Source organism: Panulirus ornatus, chromosome 58, assembly GCF_036320965.1.
Source record: "Panulirus ornatus isolate Po-2019 chromosome 58, ASM3632096v1, whole genome shotgun sequence".
In the NCBI taxonomy this organism is placed as follows: Eukaryota; Metazoa; Arthropoda; class Malacostraca; order Decapoda; family Palinuridae; genus Panulirus; species Panulirus ornatus.
Genome location: NC_092281.1, coordinates 27,008,636 through 27,025,115, shown reverse-complemented (window position 1 = coordinate 27,025,115; position 16,480 = coordinate 27,008,636). Strand labels below are relative to the sequence as shown.

The 16,480-nt window shown below is 39.8% G+C and overlaps 1 protein-coding gene and 1 long non-coding RNA gene across 4 annotated transcripts in view; one reads left to right on the top strand and one right to left on the bottom strand.

Moving 5' to 3' along the window:
• Positions 1-1,206: 1,206 nt before the first annotated feature.
• On the bottom strand, positions 1,207-6,088 carry LOC139766687 (uncharacterized). 2 transcript variants are annotated; one of them, XR_011716938.1, is made up of 3 exons: positions 3,515-5,257; positions 2,893-3,009; positions 1,207-2,213 (listed from the first exon to the last, which is right to left on the bottom strand). It is a non-coding gene; the product is annotated as an uncharacterized lncRNA (long non-coding RNA). The 2 variants fall into 2 exon arrangements; XR_011716937.1 differs by having other exon boundaries at positions 2,893-6,088.
• A 300-nt stretch (positions 6,089-6,388) lies between these two features.
• The window catches only part of sno (strawberry notch), a 468,152-nt gene continuing 458,060 nt past the window's right edge, over positions 6,389-16,480 (top strand). The window contains exon 1 of one of the 2 annotated variants that reach the window (XM_071695604.1): positions 6,389-6,434. In XM_071695604.1, coding sequence (XP_071551705.1) covers positions 6,414-6,434 — 21 coding nt within the window. In that variant the 5' untranslated portion in view covers positions 6,389-6,413. The remainder of the gene's footprint in view (positions 6,435-16,480) is intronic. The other variant, XM_071695603.1, reaches the window with a different exon arrangement.

Sequence of the window (16,480 nt, the reverse complement as noted above, 5' to 3'; positions counted from 1 at the left end):
AGAGTTGACAGTGTTGTTGATTGGTTAGTCTGGCATTTCATTGTATGGCATATGGTGAGGTTCCTGAAGAGTGGAAAAATGCACATATAGTGCCTTTGTATGTTGGTGAGAGGGACAAAAGTGATTACTCAAATTACAAAGGTATATTGTGTATACCTGGTTAAGTGTATGGGAAAGTGGTAACTGAGAGGTTGGTGTATGCACAGAATATTGATCTCAGTAGGAGCAGCATGGTTTCAGTAGTAGAGTGCGTATGAATTAGGTTTGCACTCTGAAGAATTTTTGCAAGAAACGCTTAGAGATTTGTGTGACATTTATGGATGTGCTGTCAATGCACTGAACCAGGGAATGTAAAGTGGCTGGTGTAAACAATGCAAAGGTCTATGGGGCCTGATTGTGGATAGGGAGCTGTAGTTTTGGTGCATTACACATGACAGCTAGAGAATGGACTGAGCAAATGTGGCCTCCCTTTGTTCCTGGCTCTTCCTCTGTAACAGAAAACAGCAATCAAGGATCAAAAAAATTGTGGACTTGGAAAATCTGTTAGGTAGGGTTGACAGATATGCTTTGCGGAAGGTATTACATATATATATGGGATGGGAGGTATGCTTCTATATGAAATGGAAGGAATAAGGTGGATGTGTTATGTTTGCTGTTCAGTCATTTTGCTGAAGGGGAACGTGGGTGATAGGTAAATATTAGGATCTTGGGGCCAGGTTAGATGATGTGATAGATCTTGTACATGATCTAATGAAGCTGTCACATGACATCCATTGTTGGCATTCGTAGATCAAGGGAAAGGCATGGTCATGGGATGGCCATTGCCTCCATCTCCAGGGGTACCATGTTGCTTGCTCAGGTTTGGCAACAGTTAAGTATGTTGTGAGTCAGCTGATAAGCACAAACCACCAAGGAGGGCTGAGGTGGTACAAAGCAAGAGCCAGGACCGCCAAAATACAAAACTGATAGGGATGATAAAGAAATAGTGAATCATGTTTAACATGATGAACCATAAACAGGAGCTATGTGGGAAAAAAGAAATATTTTATCTGGAGGAGGATCATAAAGCCAAGATGTGGTTTTTGGAGGATGGAAAACATGGTGATAATTGGCAGCCTACTACAATTTTAATGCTAGCTGAGAAGCTTATGCCAACATGGCAGAGGCCTGTAAGTGTAAGGAGGAAAGGAACTAAGACATATGTATGAGATTCCAACTTTTATTAACAAAAAGTCTAAAACCAAAAATACAAGACATATACAAGTAATAATCTTCTTCAGGATACAAAAAAAAAAAAAAAAAAAGACTAACATAGGCAGGGTTTGTATCACAGGTGTAGTGTCAACAGCGTACGAAAAATTTTTAAAAATATTAACAAGAAATAACTAAATTCACAATGACTTTACAAAATGGTGTCTTTCATAAAGCCACACTCAGGTGTTGTCTTTCTGGTCATCATGGGCTCCCAAGATCAGGGGCATCTGAAGAATCAAGCTAGACATGTAGCAAATCTTCAAATGGCAAACCTGAGTAAATGCAATGGTGTGCAAAACTGCACCTGCCATAATTACTTTTTCTTCAAGTCCAAATTTGTCCTTGTGGGTACTGAAAAGACAGTGAATCTCCTTGTAACCTTAAATGCCCTCTCTGTAGTACTCCAAATCCTTGCATGGAAGGTAACATACCTATTCTGCTTATCAGTACTCTGACGCTGAAATATACATTAAATGGTATGGCCTATGAGGATAACCAATGTTCCCCCTACTAAGAATCCCTGACCTGAGCCTCTTGCACAATGTTTCATTTAATATTCTCGTGAACCCCAGGATAGTTTACTGTAACATACATGAATTTAAGGGGTGTCACATACACCTATAAAAAAAGAAGGAAAAAAAAAAAAGCCTTTGCAACACTGGTATAGCTCTGTACTGCATTACCAGGACTTTTCATTGGTATGTGTGTGTCCCACGTACACATTCAGTCACACCCGACATCCCAGTAATTATACGTAACTGGTTCGTCATGGACTCCTCAGTGGCAGGCTCCGGGAACTTGATGTGCCTGGGTGCTAGTTATCTTGGCAGCAATACTAGCAACACATCTACTGACACTTGGCTGAGAAATATCAGGGTAATCATCCAAGCTCAGCTGAATGTTGCCAGTCACCATGTATCGCAGAACCACCAGCTGCAGATAAGGTGGGACTGCAAAACCTATGGGGCAGAAAAAAGTATGTAATATTCATTATATATGTCCTATTGTCTAAGCTGTCAACTTTTAAAATGTTTGGCAATTCAACAAAATCACTAGACACCAAATCACAAAGAGCAAGTATTTATCTTTCATTAGCAAATGACAGCAAATACAAGATATTTTGGTTCTTTTCAATTTGATAAACTGTGTTTATTTTGGTATGATGAAATGTATATTTTCTTTCATAAAAATACATGTTATATAATTTTACATCCTGATTTAATTTTTTTGAAAAATTATTAGAGCTCTGAAAATGTCAAATAATATAAACATATGCAATGATTAAAGGCAAAGCTAGGCAATATTCACTGTTAGGCGAAGTGGCTGAAAAATAAAAAGTTAAGCTTGGTTACTTTAGCATTTATTCAAGATCATAATTCATTTCTTAATGATTTCAAGTATTCTTTAATAATTTCTCCAAAAAAGGTACTTTGACAGCATGTAAAACTTAGATTTGTGATTTTATCAAAAAAAAAGAAAAAAGTTCAAACTGAAAAATGCAGAAATTTACGTTAAATGTTTGAAAAACACTTTTAGATAAAATTAGACGACTTGTAATGCTTTAAATGTTTAAACAAATGACATATAGGCACAGAATTAGACAAATAAGGTGTAAAATTCATCTGCCATCTTGCTCACCTCTTAGTATCCACTATTTGCAGACATTGTCTGAATGGATGAAATACGTCTGCTCTCACATGCCTTGTGGCTCGGCTTATTCTTTCTGGTGCAGCTAAATGCTCTAGATGCTTCATCCTGAAATATTATGTAAGACCTGCAATCATCATTTTTATTTTCAAATGTATTTTGTCTTTCATTTGATGGTGTACTGTATTAACCACTAATCTTTGTATAACCGATATATATCTTCCCACGAAGGTGTATATAACCATACATCCTAAAGGTTAATTAGTTATTTGGGATAAGATAAAGGATCTCTACCTAGTTGAAAGGGAATGCCTCTTGCTTATATGAGAACTGGGTTTCCGGGTGTACAGGGGTTCACAATAAATAACAAGGTAGGGGCATCTTTTACTTTGGCCTACGCGCAAAATTAATCCCATCTCCAAAGAAATAAGAAGATAACATTTCAAAACCAACACTCTAATGCAAAGATCATTTTCCGTTTAAGCCACACCTGTGCGAGCCGTCGTTGTACGAACAACTGTCCTAATAAGAAACTCTCTTGACTCGGAAAAAGGTTTCTGAATTAAATATTCACAAGTATTACTGTTTAAAATGTATAACCCCAAGCACGTACCTTAAAAATGTGACAACGGTGTTGCCTTTCGTTATGTCCGGCAGGCAAGCGGAGCCCTTCTTCGCCTCGCCTCACGGGAACAAGTAAACAAACCGATTCTCGGTCATAAAATTCTTAAAATTATTTGTACATTTTTTTTCTTTCAGTAATACCTTTCTGGAAGTACGAAATAATACCATGTAATTGTAAGGCAAGAGTAAACTTTCGAAACGCTTGCAATTGTGAATTGTGATAATTCTGTTCAATCGCAAAGGGGCGGCTTGGGGGAGGCCCCCTGGCGACGGCTGGGAACACCATTATTCCAGGATTCCGTTGCCACCTCATGTACTCCTGAACCAATGCACCGTCGCTTTGCCACTGCCTTTACACGGCTGTAATCAAAGCGATGCGTCGATGTCAACGTCCATCATCCAACGCAGATGGTTGTGTTGTCTGTAGACTACACAGTTCCCAAGGAGACGCCAGGAGCTGGGTGGTGTCTTGTGTGAAAGGAAGTTAATAGTTACTGTTAAAAGGTTTTGAGTGTGTGAATGTGGAGGACCTGGATGAAGTCGAGTCCTTTAGGTATCTAAGTGGGCAATGACAGGCAGTACAGGGGGGTGAGGGGGGTCAGTGTGAAAGAGGGTTAACATTCTAATTGCGTTAAGCAATGTGAAAGAAGCCAAAGTCTGTTTTGAGGAAAGAACTGTATTTCTTGGGTCTTGGGTCCATAAGAAAGGACATTGGACATGTTGAAAAGGCAATGCTTGAGGATTATGTGTGGTGTGGAGTGGGTTGTTTGAGCTAGGTATTAACAGAGGAAGGTGTGGTAGTAAGTACACTAACTGATAGCTGACTACAGTGTACTGAACTGATTCGGACACGGAGGATGATCACTGCAGGACAGACTGAGAGGATATATGCATCAGATGGACTTACGAAACTTGAACAATATTTGGCTGAACAATATTTGGCTAAGTGGTAAGGCTTGCGCATAGCGCTTAACGTAGAAAAATCTAGTTTATGAGTTGTCAAGTGTTATGTAAGAGACTATGTGAACTGACAGCCAACAGCCCACATGTGGTTAAGGATGAAAGAAAAGGCAGCTCATGGGCCAGAGTAACACCTGACATCATAAGGGTGTACAGGCTTACTGCGCAGTCCTCAATAACCCTTCCAACACCAAGCCGGGTCGTACTTGCAATATACTTCCATAGTCGGTGGCTACCTTCCACCACTCAACTACCTACCGAGAGAAGGCAGCAAATTAGAGGGAAGGGAGCAGACAAGGAAACTGAAGGATGGATAGACGAAGGCTTTAGACAATGGGGCCCGGACATTTACAGGGGTGAGAGTATGCATGGGGCACAATGTAGAGGACCAACTTGCAACAAGGGTGGTGGGGCGGATATGCTGTCAATGGCGAGCCAGAGATAGCACAGAAGCAGTCAGGGTAGACCATGGATAGTTTACGAGACTTGGCTGTGGATGTTAGGTTCTGGTTTCATTTCGACTGCTACAGAATCTATGTGAATGAGGTTCTGTATGTTACCTCGCAAAAGAAGCATATATATATATATATATATATATATATATATATATATATATATATATATATATATATAATCGCAAAAGCAGGATAAGATGGGCTCCTTAGCGAAAGTGCTATTTTCCGTCAGATGAAGACAGCACAGCTTCATTTAGTATGGTCACATTTCGCTCGGTGTTACCAATCGCAGGTAGACTCTCTCTCTCTCTCTCTCTCTCTCTCTCTCTCTCTCTCTCTATATATATATATATATATATATATATATATATATATATATATACTATTATACATGAAAGAATGAAGAACTATTTCTTTTTCTCATGATGGAAAGCAAATTTTCTTAATGTACTTCTTAACATATAAAGTATTATATAAATATATATATATATATATATATATATATATATATATATATATATATATATATATATAGAGAGAGAGAGAGAGAGAGAGAGAGTGAGAAAGTAGATTTAGTAGTGGGTGTGCAATGAGGCGTTGGGAGGATTGCAATGACAATCTGATTGCTCAAAACAAGTTCTTAAGATCTTCGCTTCCGACAAAACTAGAGTGTTGTCTCAAAAAGTATTCACACTAAAATCAAGTCAGTATTACAGTATTCCGAGTTATATTGAAAGAACACACCTGATTACAGTTCTGAACATACAAAGTAATCTTAAAATTTCTCCTACTGACGACCCTCATGGATTCCAATGTTCACTGTATAGGGGTTAACTTGCGGATCAATAACCTGCTGTGTTGACCTGTTTCAAGACAAATTCATTCAACTGAAAAGTATTCGGACTTATTCAGTAGTCCCGTATGTGCAATATCTGATAAACAACGTTAGTAATACTTTTAGTTATCGCAAGACGACGTTCCTGCGCGCCAAAGTTTGATAAAAAATGGGATTCTGTGACGTCACATGCCGGGCAGCTTCCCTCTTTTCACACTGAATTATTGATGATTGGCAAACTGCAGCACTGTGGGCCGATCTGAGGCTTCACAGAGGCCTCTTCTGTAAGCAAACTGCATTCCAGCATAAAGTAACATACCTGAAACACGTAAGTCCTTTGTTAACAGTGAAAAAAACCCAGTACTGCTCTCCACCAACCTCAGACATTTTCTATAGATTCTGAAACTGTCGTTTACTATACAGGGCTGTCATTACTATTGAAAATTAAACAAACTTTTCCTGAACATAGAGTATTTGATACTATTTTAGAGAATTGAAATCTATATATAGAAAAATAGAGGTGTTAGATTATCTATTACGATGCTTATAAATTCTGGATCGTCCGTGGGAGCGGTCTGACTCTACGCTTTTGCTGGGTCAATCCTCTATAGTTATTTTTGAAGCACGACGGGGGAGAGATGCCGCGTCCAGCCAGAGCTGTAAGTGAGACTTTTTTTCCTAGTAATATAAGTGCCAGTGGACTTCCATGAAATTACAAATGGATCCTGTGATGTTGAGCAACAGTTGAAAGCCTGAAATCCAAATTTCATGTGCAAAAAGTCATAAAACATTGAGGAAAATAATCTGTTATTGAAGCTACAATGTGGATTCCTAACATGTAAACAAAACATACATGTGGAAGTAAAGGAGATTCACAGGAAGACAGTCTTAATTTTGTAATGGCTTAGTTAGCTTCGAAATGTAATTGTAATCCACGCCGGCTTTGTACCTGACTTATTGCTTGTTTTTCCAAACAAAGGCTATCAGGAAAGTAGAAATTGAAGCTTCATTCTGGCCTGTACATCAGAGCACTGATGGAGGTAGAAAGATTTGTTTGTCGTCACGCATATATATATATATATATATATATATATATATATATATATATATATATATATATATATATATGATTTGTGATTGAACGATATATGTATTTATGATTAGATAATTACATAGGTTTTTATGATAGTTTGAAGAATTGATGAGTACCTATTGTTAATGATACATTATAAAGTTCCAGTTTAGATTTACCATAGGAATTATTTTGAAGATTTGGTAGAAGTTCTTATAAGTGCACTTCATATGCTTACTGAAAGTGATTTAAATTGCGGGAATGCGATTTAGAACGTTACTTTTCTCAGTATCCCTCCCTCACTGATAGTGGGTAGGGAATTGATGATCTGAAAAAATGTAGGGGTAAAGATAAGAAGAACATTTCTATAGATAGACAAATAGAACCAGTGAATATCTTGCCTAACATTTTGCAATCTGTTTACTTTATTTTATATGTTCACTGAAAGAAAAATATGGATGTTATGTTCATAGTTGCATTCATTTGCCGCGGTTTGTGCTGTGTTAACATCCACAAGCTACTTGCACTTATATGGCAGAAATGTGATGACAACATCTATAGTATATTTCAACCGTGATACTTGATATTAAGGTAAACTTTAGCCCATAGGTAATGTTAGGTGAAGTTGTTTTAGGTTTCATTGATTTATGCTGATGCTACACTGACATGTATCTCACATTCTTCTTAGTTGTCTTAGTGCTTTTAGTAATTTTCAAGTGGAAAAAAATATTCTTCAGATCATGCCCCTATACCTAAACGACTTGTATTTAGTAGTTCATTGATATACATCTTATCTAAATCCATATTGTTTTTTTGATGCCTGTAAACATTATCTGATATATTTATACGAATGAAAATAGGCACACACACACACATATATATATATATATATATATATATATATATATATACAGGGGAATGAACCAACCACTCAACTTTTACTTTGCCATTCAATCTTCCATATATGCACACACATCACCACTACTACACTTTATGACCTGTGTCCAGCTCCGTGGACATTGTTGGCTGTATAAACAGTGTGGGAGCCTCACAAAGATGGATGGGACTCCTCAGTTAGGATGTTATAAGTGCTAGCAATTCAGTAGAATGAAAACTTCAAGTTTTGGCCAGAACTGGCAGGAGTCAGTATATTGCCAAATTGACCATCTTTCTTTCACCACCAGGCACTTTCTCTCCACTTTTGTAATTCATGCATTCTGGTTCCCAATATTTATATTTATATTACCAGGTATGTCTGCATTTGTACTTGGGGAAAGTCTGTATAATTTCATAGTAATACTCATTAATTTTTGGATAAAATAACTGTTACTACATTTTCATATGGTCAACAATGGTGGAAGTTACAGAATCTGCGTAGTTAGTGATGTTATTGACATCAGGAGCATTTTCACCACAAGATTCCATGATGTTAGTTGAATCCAAGGAGGAGCACATGGTAGTTGGCCACTAAGGAGCTGTGTACTAGTGTGTCTCTTGTCCATGTTTTATCATTGGTGGAGAAATATAACAATTTTTCAACCTTACTGTGGTAGGTTGGCTCACATTGCACAAAACATGAATACTAAGGAGCATAAATTCATGTTGGTATGATGAATTTTGCAAATGCCAAGGTGTGCTGTGTGGTAATGTTAGCTGCACATACAGAACACATCATGTAATACCACATATTGTAGCCCTAAGCAAATGCTGATCAAAGCCAGAAATATTGCTCAGATCCAATCAACTAAAGCAGAATTGAAGGTTCTGTCTAGTTGTTGTCTTTTTGCATCTTAAATGTGGTGAGTTAACACATCCTTTTTAATGCTGTGGATCCAAGGTATAAGCTAAGTACATTAAAGACTAGAAACAGAGTTAAAAGTGGCTATTGAGAAAGATGCTGAAAGAGTAAGGGGGGGCAGTGATGAAAGTGCTATCCCTCGTGTATCTGAGACTTTTAAAGATGATTCCACAGCACAATTACTGATCAGTGTATGGGCTATAACAAGTACCCAAAGTCTGAAAGAAGCTGTTTAAGGCAACTTTCTTAACTGTTATGATGAGGATGGGGAAGAAACCTCTACCAGTTTGAAGATTGATAAGTGAAAAAGGACCAAGCATATTATAATTAATAGATGAAGTGGCCTTGATTGTCGGACCTCTCTCTCTCTCTCTCTCTCTCTCTCTCTCTTCTCTCTCTCTCTCTCTCTCTCTCTCTCTCTCTCTCTCTCTCTCTCTCTCTCTCTCTCTTTTTCAGATCATTGGTCTGCTTGGTCTGACAGAGGCTTTTGCCTGTTGGTGGCCTGTTCCTTGGTTTCTATGCATGGTCTCTTAGCAATAGAGAGAATCCATTGAAGTTTTGGAAGGATAATTCCTCTGTTTGCCCAGATATGCCACCATATAAACTGATGCTATTTTGTCTGCCTGTCTTCATCTTGTTCTGAGTGTCATTAATTTTCTGAAGCAAAAATTTATTCAAATAACACCGAACATGTCTTCTGCCATGGACTGGGGTGGATGTGTCATTGTCAGATTGAATGGAAGGTGGGGAGAGAGCCTTCTGACAATTCTGTCTGCTTCAGCCAATTAAGATAGAATTAAGTGTCTGAATGTTTGTGGATTTAACTAGATGAAGAAGAGAGAGATAGAGATAGTATGTTTGAGGTAGATGTTCAGGGAGTTAAGAGTATGAAGAGTGTATTGTTTATTAAATCTTATATCATGAATTTGATTTTTAGATATTTGACTCATATATATTACAGTATTGATGATAGTATATATATATATATATATATATATATATATATATATATATATATATATATATATATATGTGTGTGTGTGTGTGTGTGTGAAGCATCTGGGGTAAACCATGGAAAGTTCTTTGGGTCCTGGATGTGGAAAGGGAGCTGTGGTTTCGGTGCATTATCACGTGACAGCTAGAGACTGAGTGTGAGTGAATGTGGCCTTTGTTGTCTTTTCTAGCACTACCTCACGCACATGAGGGGGAAGGGGGTTGTTATTTCATGTGTGGTGGGGTGGCGATGGGAATGAATAAAGGCAGACTGTGAATTATGTACATGTGTTTATATGTATTTGTCTGTGTGTGTATATATATATGTATACGTTGAGATGTATGGGTATGTATATGCACATGTGTGGACGTGTATGTATATACATTTGTATGTGGGTGGGTTGGGCCATTCTTTCGTCTCTTTCCTTGCACTACCTCGCTAATGCGGGAGACAGCAACAAAGCAAAATAGATAAAATAAAATACATATATATACTTTGTCGCTGTTTCCGGCATTAGTAAGGTAGCGCAAGGAAACAGATAGAGTTGATAGAGATGCTCTGTGGAAGGTATTAAGAATATATGGTGTGGGAGGAAAGTTGTTAGAAGCAGTGAAAAGTCTTTATCGAGGATGTAAGGCATGTGTACGTGTAGGAAGAGAGGAAAGTGATTGGTTCTCAGTGAATGTAGGTTTGCGGCAGGGGTGTGTGATGTCTCCATGGTTGTTTAATTTGTTTATGGATGGGGTTGTTAGGGAGGTAAATGCAAGAGTTTTGGAAAGAGGGGCAAGTATGAAGTCTGTTGGGGATGAGAGAGCTTGGGAAGTGAGTCAGTTGTTGTTCGCTGATGATACAGCACTGGTGGCTGATTCATGTGAGAAACTGCAGAAGCTGGTGACTGAGTTTGGTAAAGTGTGTGGAAGAAGAAAGTTAAGAGGAAATGTGATTAAGAGCAAGGTTATTAGGTACAGTAGGGTTGAGGGTCAAGTCAATTGGGAGGTGAGTTTGAATGGAGAAAAACTGGAGGAAGTGAAGTGTTTTAGATATCTGGGAGTGGATCTGGCAGCAGATGGAACCATGGAAGCGGAAGTGGATCATAGGGTGGGGGGGGGGGCGAAAATTCTGGGGGCCTTGAAGAATGTGTGGAAGTCGAGAACATTATCTCGAAAAGCAAAAATGGGTATGTTTGAAGGAATAGTGGTTCCAACAATGTTGTATGGTTGCGAGGCGTGGGCTATGGATAGAGTTGTGCGCAGGAGGATGGATGTGCTGGAAATGAGATGTTTGAGGACAATGTGTGGTGTGAGGTGGTTTGATCGAGTGAGTAACGTAAGGGTAAGAGAGATGTGTGGAAATAAAAAGAGTGTGGTTGAGAGAGCAGAAGAGGGTGTTTTGAAGTGGTTTGGGCACATGGAGAGAATGAGTGAGGAAAGATTGACCAAGAGGATATATGTGTCGGAGGTGGAGGGAACGAGGAGAAGAGGGAGACCAAATTGGAGGTGGAAAGATGGAGTGAAAAAGATTTTGTGTGATCGGGGCCTGAACATGCAGGAGGGTGAAAGGTGGGCAAGGAATAGAGTGAATTGGAGCGATGTGGTATACCGGGGTTGACGTGCTGTCAGTGGATTGAATCAAGGCATGTGAAGCGTCTGGGGTAAACCATGGAAAGCTGTGTAGGTATGTATATTTGCGTGTGTGGACGTATGTATATACATGTGTATGGGGGGGGGTTGGGCCATTTCTTTCGTCTGTTTCCTTGCGCTACCTCGCAAATGCGGGAGACAGCGACAAAGTATAATAAATAAAAATATATAAATAATATATATATATATATATATATATATATATATATATATATGTATATATTATGTGACATCCATTTTTTCATTGCATTTCAAGCTAGAAGTTTCAGTTTTCTAAATTGTTTCTTACATTTTTTATATGTATATATATGTATGTGTGTGTGTGTGTATATGTGTGTATGTATGTGTGTGTGTATGTGTATATATATATATATATATATATATTATCCCTGGGGATAGGGGTGAAAGAATACTTCCCACGCATTCCTCGCGTGTCGTAGAAAGCGACTAGAGGGGACGGGAGCGGGGGGCCAGAAATCCTCCCCTCGTAATTTTTTTTTTTTTTTTTTTTTTTAACTTTCTAAAATGGGAAACAGAAGAAGGAGTCACGCGGGGAGTGCTCATCCTCCTTGAAGGCTCAGATTGGGGTGCCTAAATGTGTGTGGATGTAACCAAGATGTGAAAAAAGGAGAGATAGGTAGTATGTTTGAGGAAAGGAACCTGGATGTTTTGGCTCTGAGTGAAACGAAGCTCAAGGGTAAAGGGGAAGAGTGGTTTGGGAATGTCTTGGGAGTAAAGTCAGGGGTTAGTGAGAAGACAAGAGCAAGGGAAGGAGTAGCAATACTCCTGAAACAGGAGTTGTGGGAGTATGTGATAGAATGTAAGAAAGTAAATTCTCGATTAATATGGGTAAAACTGAAAGTTGATGGAGAGAGATGGGTGATTATTGGTGCATATGCACCTGGGCATGAGAAGAAAGATCATGAGAGGCAAGTGTTTTGGGAGCAGCTGAATGAGTGTGTTAGTGGTTTTGATGCACGAGACTGGGTTATAGTGATGGGTGATTTGAATGCAAAGGTGAGTAATGTGGCAGTTGAGGGAATAATTGGTATACATGGGGTGTTCAGTGTTGTAAATGGAAATGGTGAAGAGCTTGTAGATTTATGTGCTGAAAAAGGACTGATGATTGGGAATACCCGGTTTAAAAAGCGAGATATGAATAAGTATACTTATGTAAGTAGGAGAGATGGCCAGAGAGCGGTATTGGATTACGTGTTAATTGACAGGCGCGCGAAAGAGAGACTTCTGGATGTTAATGTGCTGAGAGGTGCAACTGGAGGGATGTCTGATCATTATCTCGTGGAGGCTAAGGTGAAGATTTGTATGGGTTTTCAGAAAAGAAGAGTGAATGTTGGGGTGAAGAGGGTGGTGAGAGTAAGTGAGCTTGGGAAGGAGACTTGTGTGAGGAAGTACCAGGAGAGACTGAGTACAGAATGGAAAAAGGTGAGAACAATGGAAGTAAGGGGAGTGGGGGAGGAATGGGATGTATTTAGGGAATCAGTGATGGCATGCGCAAAAGATGCTTGTGGCATGAGAAGAGTGGGAGATGGGTTGATTAGAAAGGGTAGTGAGTGGTGGGATGAAGAAGTAAGAGTATTAGTGAAAGAGGAGAAGAGGGAGACCAAATTGGAGGTGGAAAGATGGAGTGAAAAAGATTTTGTGTGATCGGGGCCTGAACATGCAGGAGGGTGAAAGGAGGGCAAGGAATAGAGTGAATTGGAGCGATGTGGTATACCGGGGTTGACGTGCTGTCAGTGGATTGAATCGGGGCATGTGAAGCGTCTGGGGTAAACCATGGAAAGCTGTGTAGGTATGTATATTTGCGTGTGTGGACGTATGTATATATGTGTGTAAAGGGGTGGGTTGGGCCATTTCTTTCGTCTGTTTCCTTGCGCTACCTCGCAAACGCGGGAGACAGCGACAAAGCAAAAAATATATATATATATATATATATATATATATATATATATATATATATATATTCATTTATTTATTTATTTATTTTGCTTTGTCGCTGTCTCCCGCGTTTGCGAGGTAGCGCAAGGAAACAGACGAAAGAAATGACCCAACCCACCCCCATACACATATATATACATACACGTCCACACACGCAAACATACATACCTATACATCTCAATGTACACATATATATACACACACAGACACATACATATATACCCATGCACACAATTCACACTGTCTGCCTTTATTCATTCCCATCGCCACCTCGCCACACATGGAATACCATCCCCCTCCCCCCTCATGTGTGCGAGGTAGCGCTAGGAAAAGACAACAAAGGCCCCATTGGTTCACACTCAGTCTCTAACTGTCATGCAATAATGCCCGAAACCACAGCTCCCTTTCCACATCCAGGCCCCGCACAGCTTTCCATGGTTTACCCCAGACGCTTCACATGCCCTGATTCAATCCACTGACAGCACGTCAACCCCGGTATACCACATTGATCCAATTCACTCTATTCCTTGCCCGCCTTTCACCCTCCTGCACGTTCAGGCCCTGATCACTCAAAATCTTTTTCACTCCATCTTTCCACCTCCAATTTGGTCTCCCACTTCTCCTCGTTCCCTCCACCTCCGACACATATATCCTCTTGGTCAATCTTTCCTCTCATTCTCTCCATGTGCCCAAACCGTTTCAAAACACCCTCTTCTGCTCTCTCAACCACACTCTTTTTATTTCCACACATCTCTCTTACCCTTACATTACTTACTGGATCAAACCATCTCACACCACACATTGTCCTCAAACATCTCATTTCCAGCACATCCACCCTCCTGCACACAACTCTATCCATAGCCCACGCCTCGCAACCATACAACAATGTTGGAACCACTATTCCTTCAAACATACCCATTTTTGCTTTCCGAGATAATGTTCTCGACTTCCAAACATTCTTCAAGGCTCCCAGGATTTTCGCCCCCTCCCCCACCCTATGATTCACTTCCGCTTCCATGGTTCCATCTGCTGCCAGATCCACTCCCAGATATCTAAAACACTTTACCTTCCTCCAGTTTTTCTCCATTCAAACTTACCTCCCAAGTGACTTGACCCTCAACCCTACTGTACCTAATAACCTTGCTCTTATTCACATTTACTCTTAACTTTCTTCTTTCACACACTTTACCAAACTCAGTCACCAGCTTCTGCAGTTTCTCACATGATTCAGCCACCAGCGCTGTATCATCAGCGAACAACAACTGACACTTCCCAAGCTCTCTCATCCACAACAGACTTCATACTTGCCCCTCTTTCCAAAACTCTCGCATTCACCTCCCTAACAACCCCATCCATAAACAAATTAAACAACCATGGAGACATCACACACCCCTGCCGCAAACCTACATTCACTGAGAACCAACCACTTTCCTCTCTTCCTACACGTACACATGCCTTACATCCTCGATAAAAACTTTTCACTGCTTCTAACAACTTGCCTCCCACACCATATATTCTTGGTACCTTCCACAGAGCATCTCTATCAACTCTTATCATATGCCTTCTCCAGATCCATAAATGCTACATACAAATCCATTTGCTTTTCTAAGTATTTCTCACATACATTCTTCAAAGCAAACACCTGATCCACACATCCTCTACCACTTCTGAAACCACACTGCTCTTCCCCAATCTGATGCTCTGTACATGCCTTCACCCTCTCAATCAATACCCTCCCATATAATTTACCAGGAATACTCAACAAACTTATACCTCTGTAATTTGAGCACTCACTCTTATCCCCTTTGCCTTTGTACAGTGGCACTATGCACGCATTCCGCCAATCCTCAGGCACCTCACCATGAGTCATACATACATTAAATAACCTTACCAACCAGTCAACAATACAGTCACCCCCTTTTTTAATTAATTCCACTGTAATACCATCCAAACCTGGTGCCTTGCCGGCTTTCATCTTCCGCAAAGCTTTTACTACCTCTTCTCTGTTTACCAAATCATTTTCCCTAACCCTCTCACTTTGCGCACCACCTCGACCAGAGCACCCTATATCATCAAACACATTCAACAAACCTTCAAAATACTCACTCCATATCCTTCTCACATCACCACTTCTTGTTATCTCCTCCCCATTTGCCCCCTTCACTGAAGTTCCCATTTGCTCCCTTGCCTTACGCACTTTATTTACCACTTTCCAGAACATCTTTTTATTCTCCCTAAAATTTAATGATACTCTCTCACCCCAACTTTCATTTGCCGTCATATATATATTTCATACTATTCACCATTTCCCGCATTAGCGAGGTAGCGTTAAGAACAGAAGACTGGGCCTTTGAGAGAATATCCTCACCTGGCCCCCTTCTCTGTTCCTTCTTTTGGAAAATTTATAAAAAAAAAAAGAAAGTGGAGGATTTCCAGCCCCCTGCTCCCTTCCCTTTTAGTATCCTTCTATGACACTCAGGGAATACGTGGGAAGTATTCTTTCTCCCCTATCCCCATAGGGTGCATATATATATATGTATATATATAAAGCTTTGTGGAAGATGAAAGCTGGCAAGGCAGCAAATTTGGATGGTATTGCAGTGGAATTTATTAAAAAAGGGGGTGACTGTATTATTGACTGGTTGGTAAGGTTATTTAACGTATGTATGACTCATGGTGAGGTGCCTGAGGATTGGCGGAATGCGTGCATAGTGCCATTGTACAAAGGCAAAGGGGATAAGAGTGAGTGCTCAAATTACAGAGGTATAAGTTTGTTGAGTATTCCTGGTAAATTATATGGGAGGGTATTGATTGAGAGGGTGAAGGCATGTACAGAGCATCAGATTGGGGAAGAGCAGTGTGGTTTCAGATGTGGTAGAGGATGTGTGGATCAGGTGTTTGCTTTGAAGAATGTATGTGAGAAATACTTAGAAAAGCAAATGGATTCGTATGTAGCATTTATGGATCTGGAGAAGGCAATTGACTTGTCCCTCAACCCTACTGTACCTAATAACCTTGCTCTTATTCACATTTACTCTCAGCTTTCTTCTTTCACACACCCCAGCAAACTCAGTCACCAGCTTCTGTAGTTTCTCACCCGAATCAGCCACCAGTGCTGTATCATCAGCGAACAACAACTAACTCACTTCCGAAGCTCTCTCATCCACAACAGACTGCATACTTGCCCCTCTTTCCAAAACTCTTGCATTCACCTTCCTAACAACCCCATCCATAAACAAATTAAA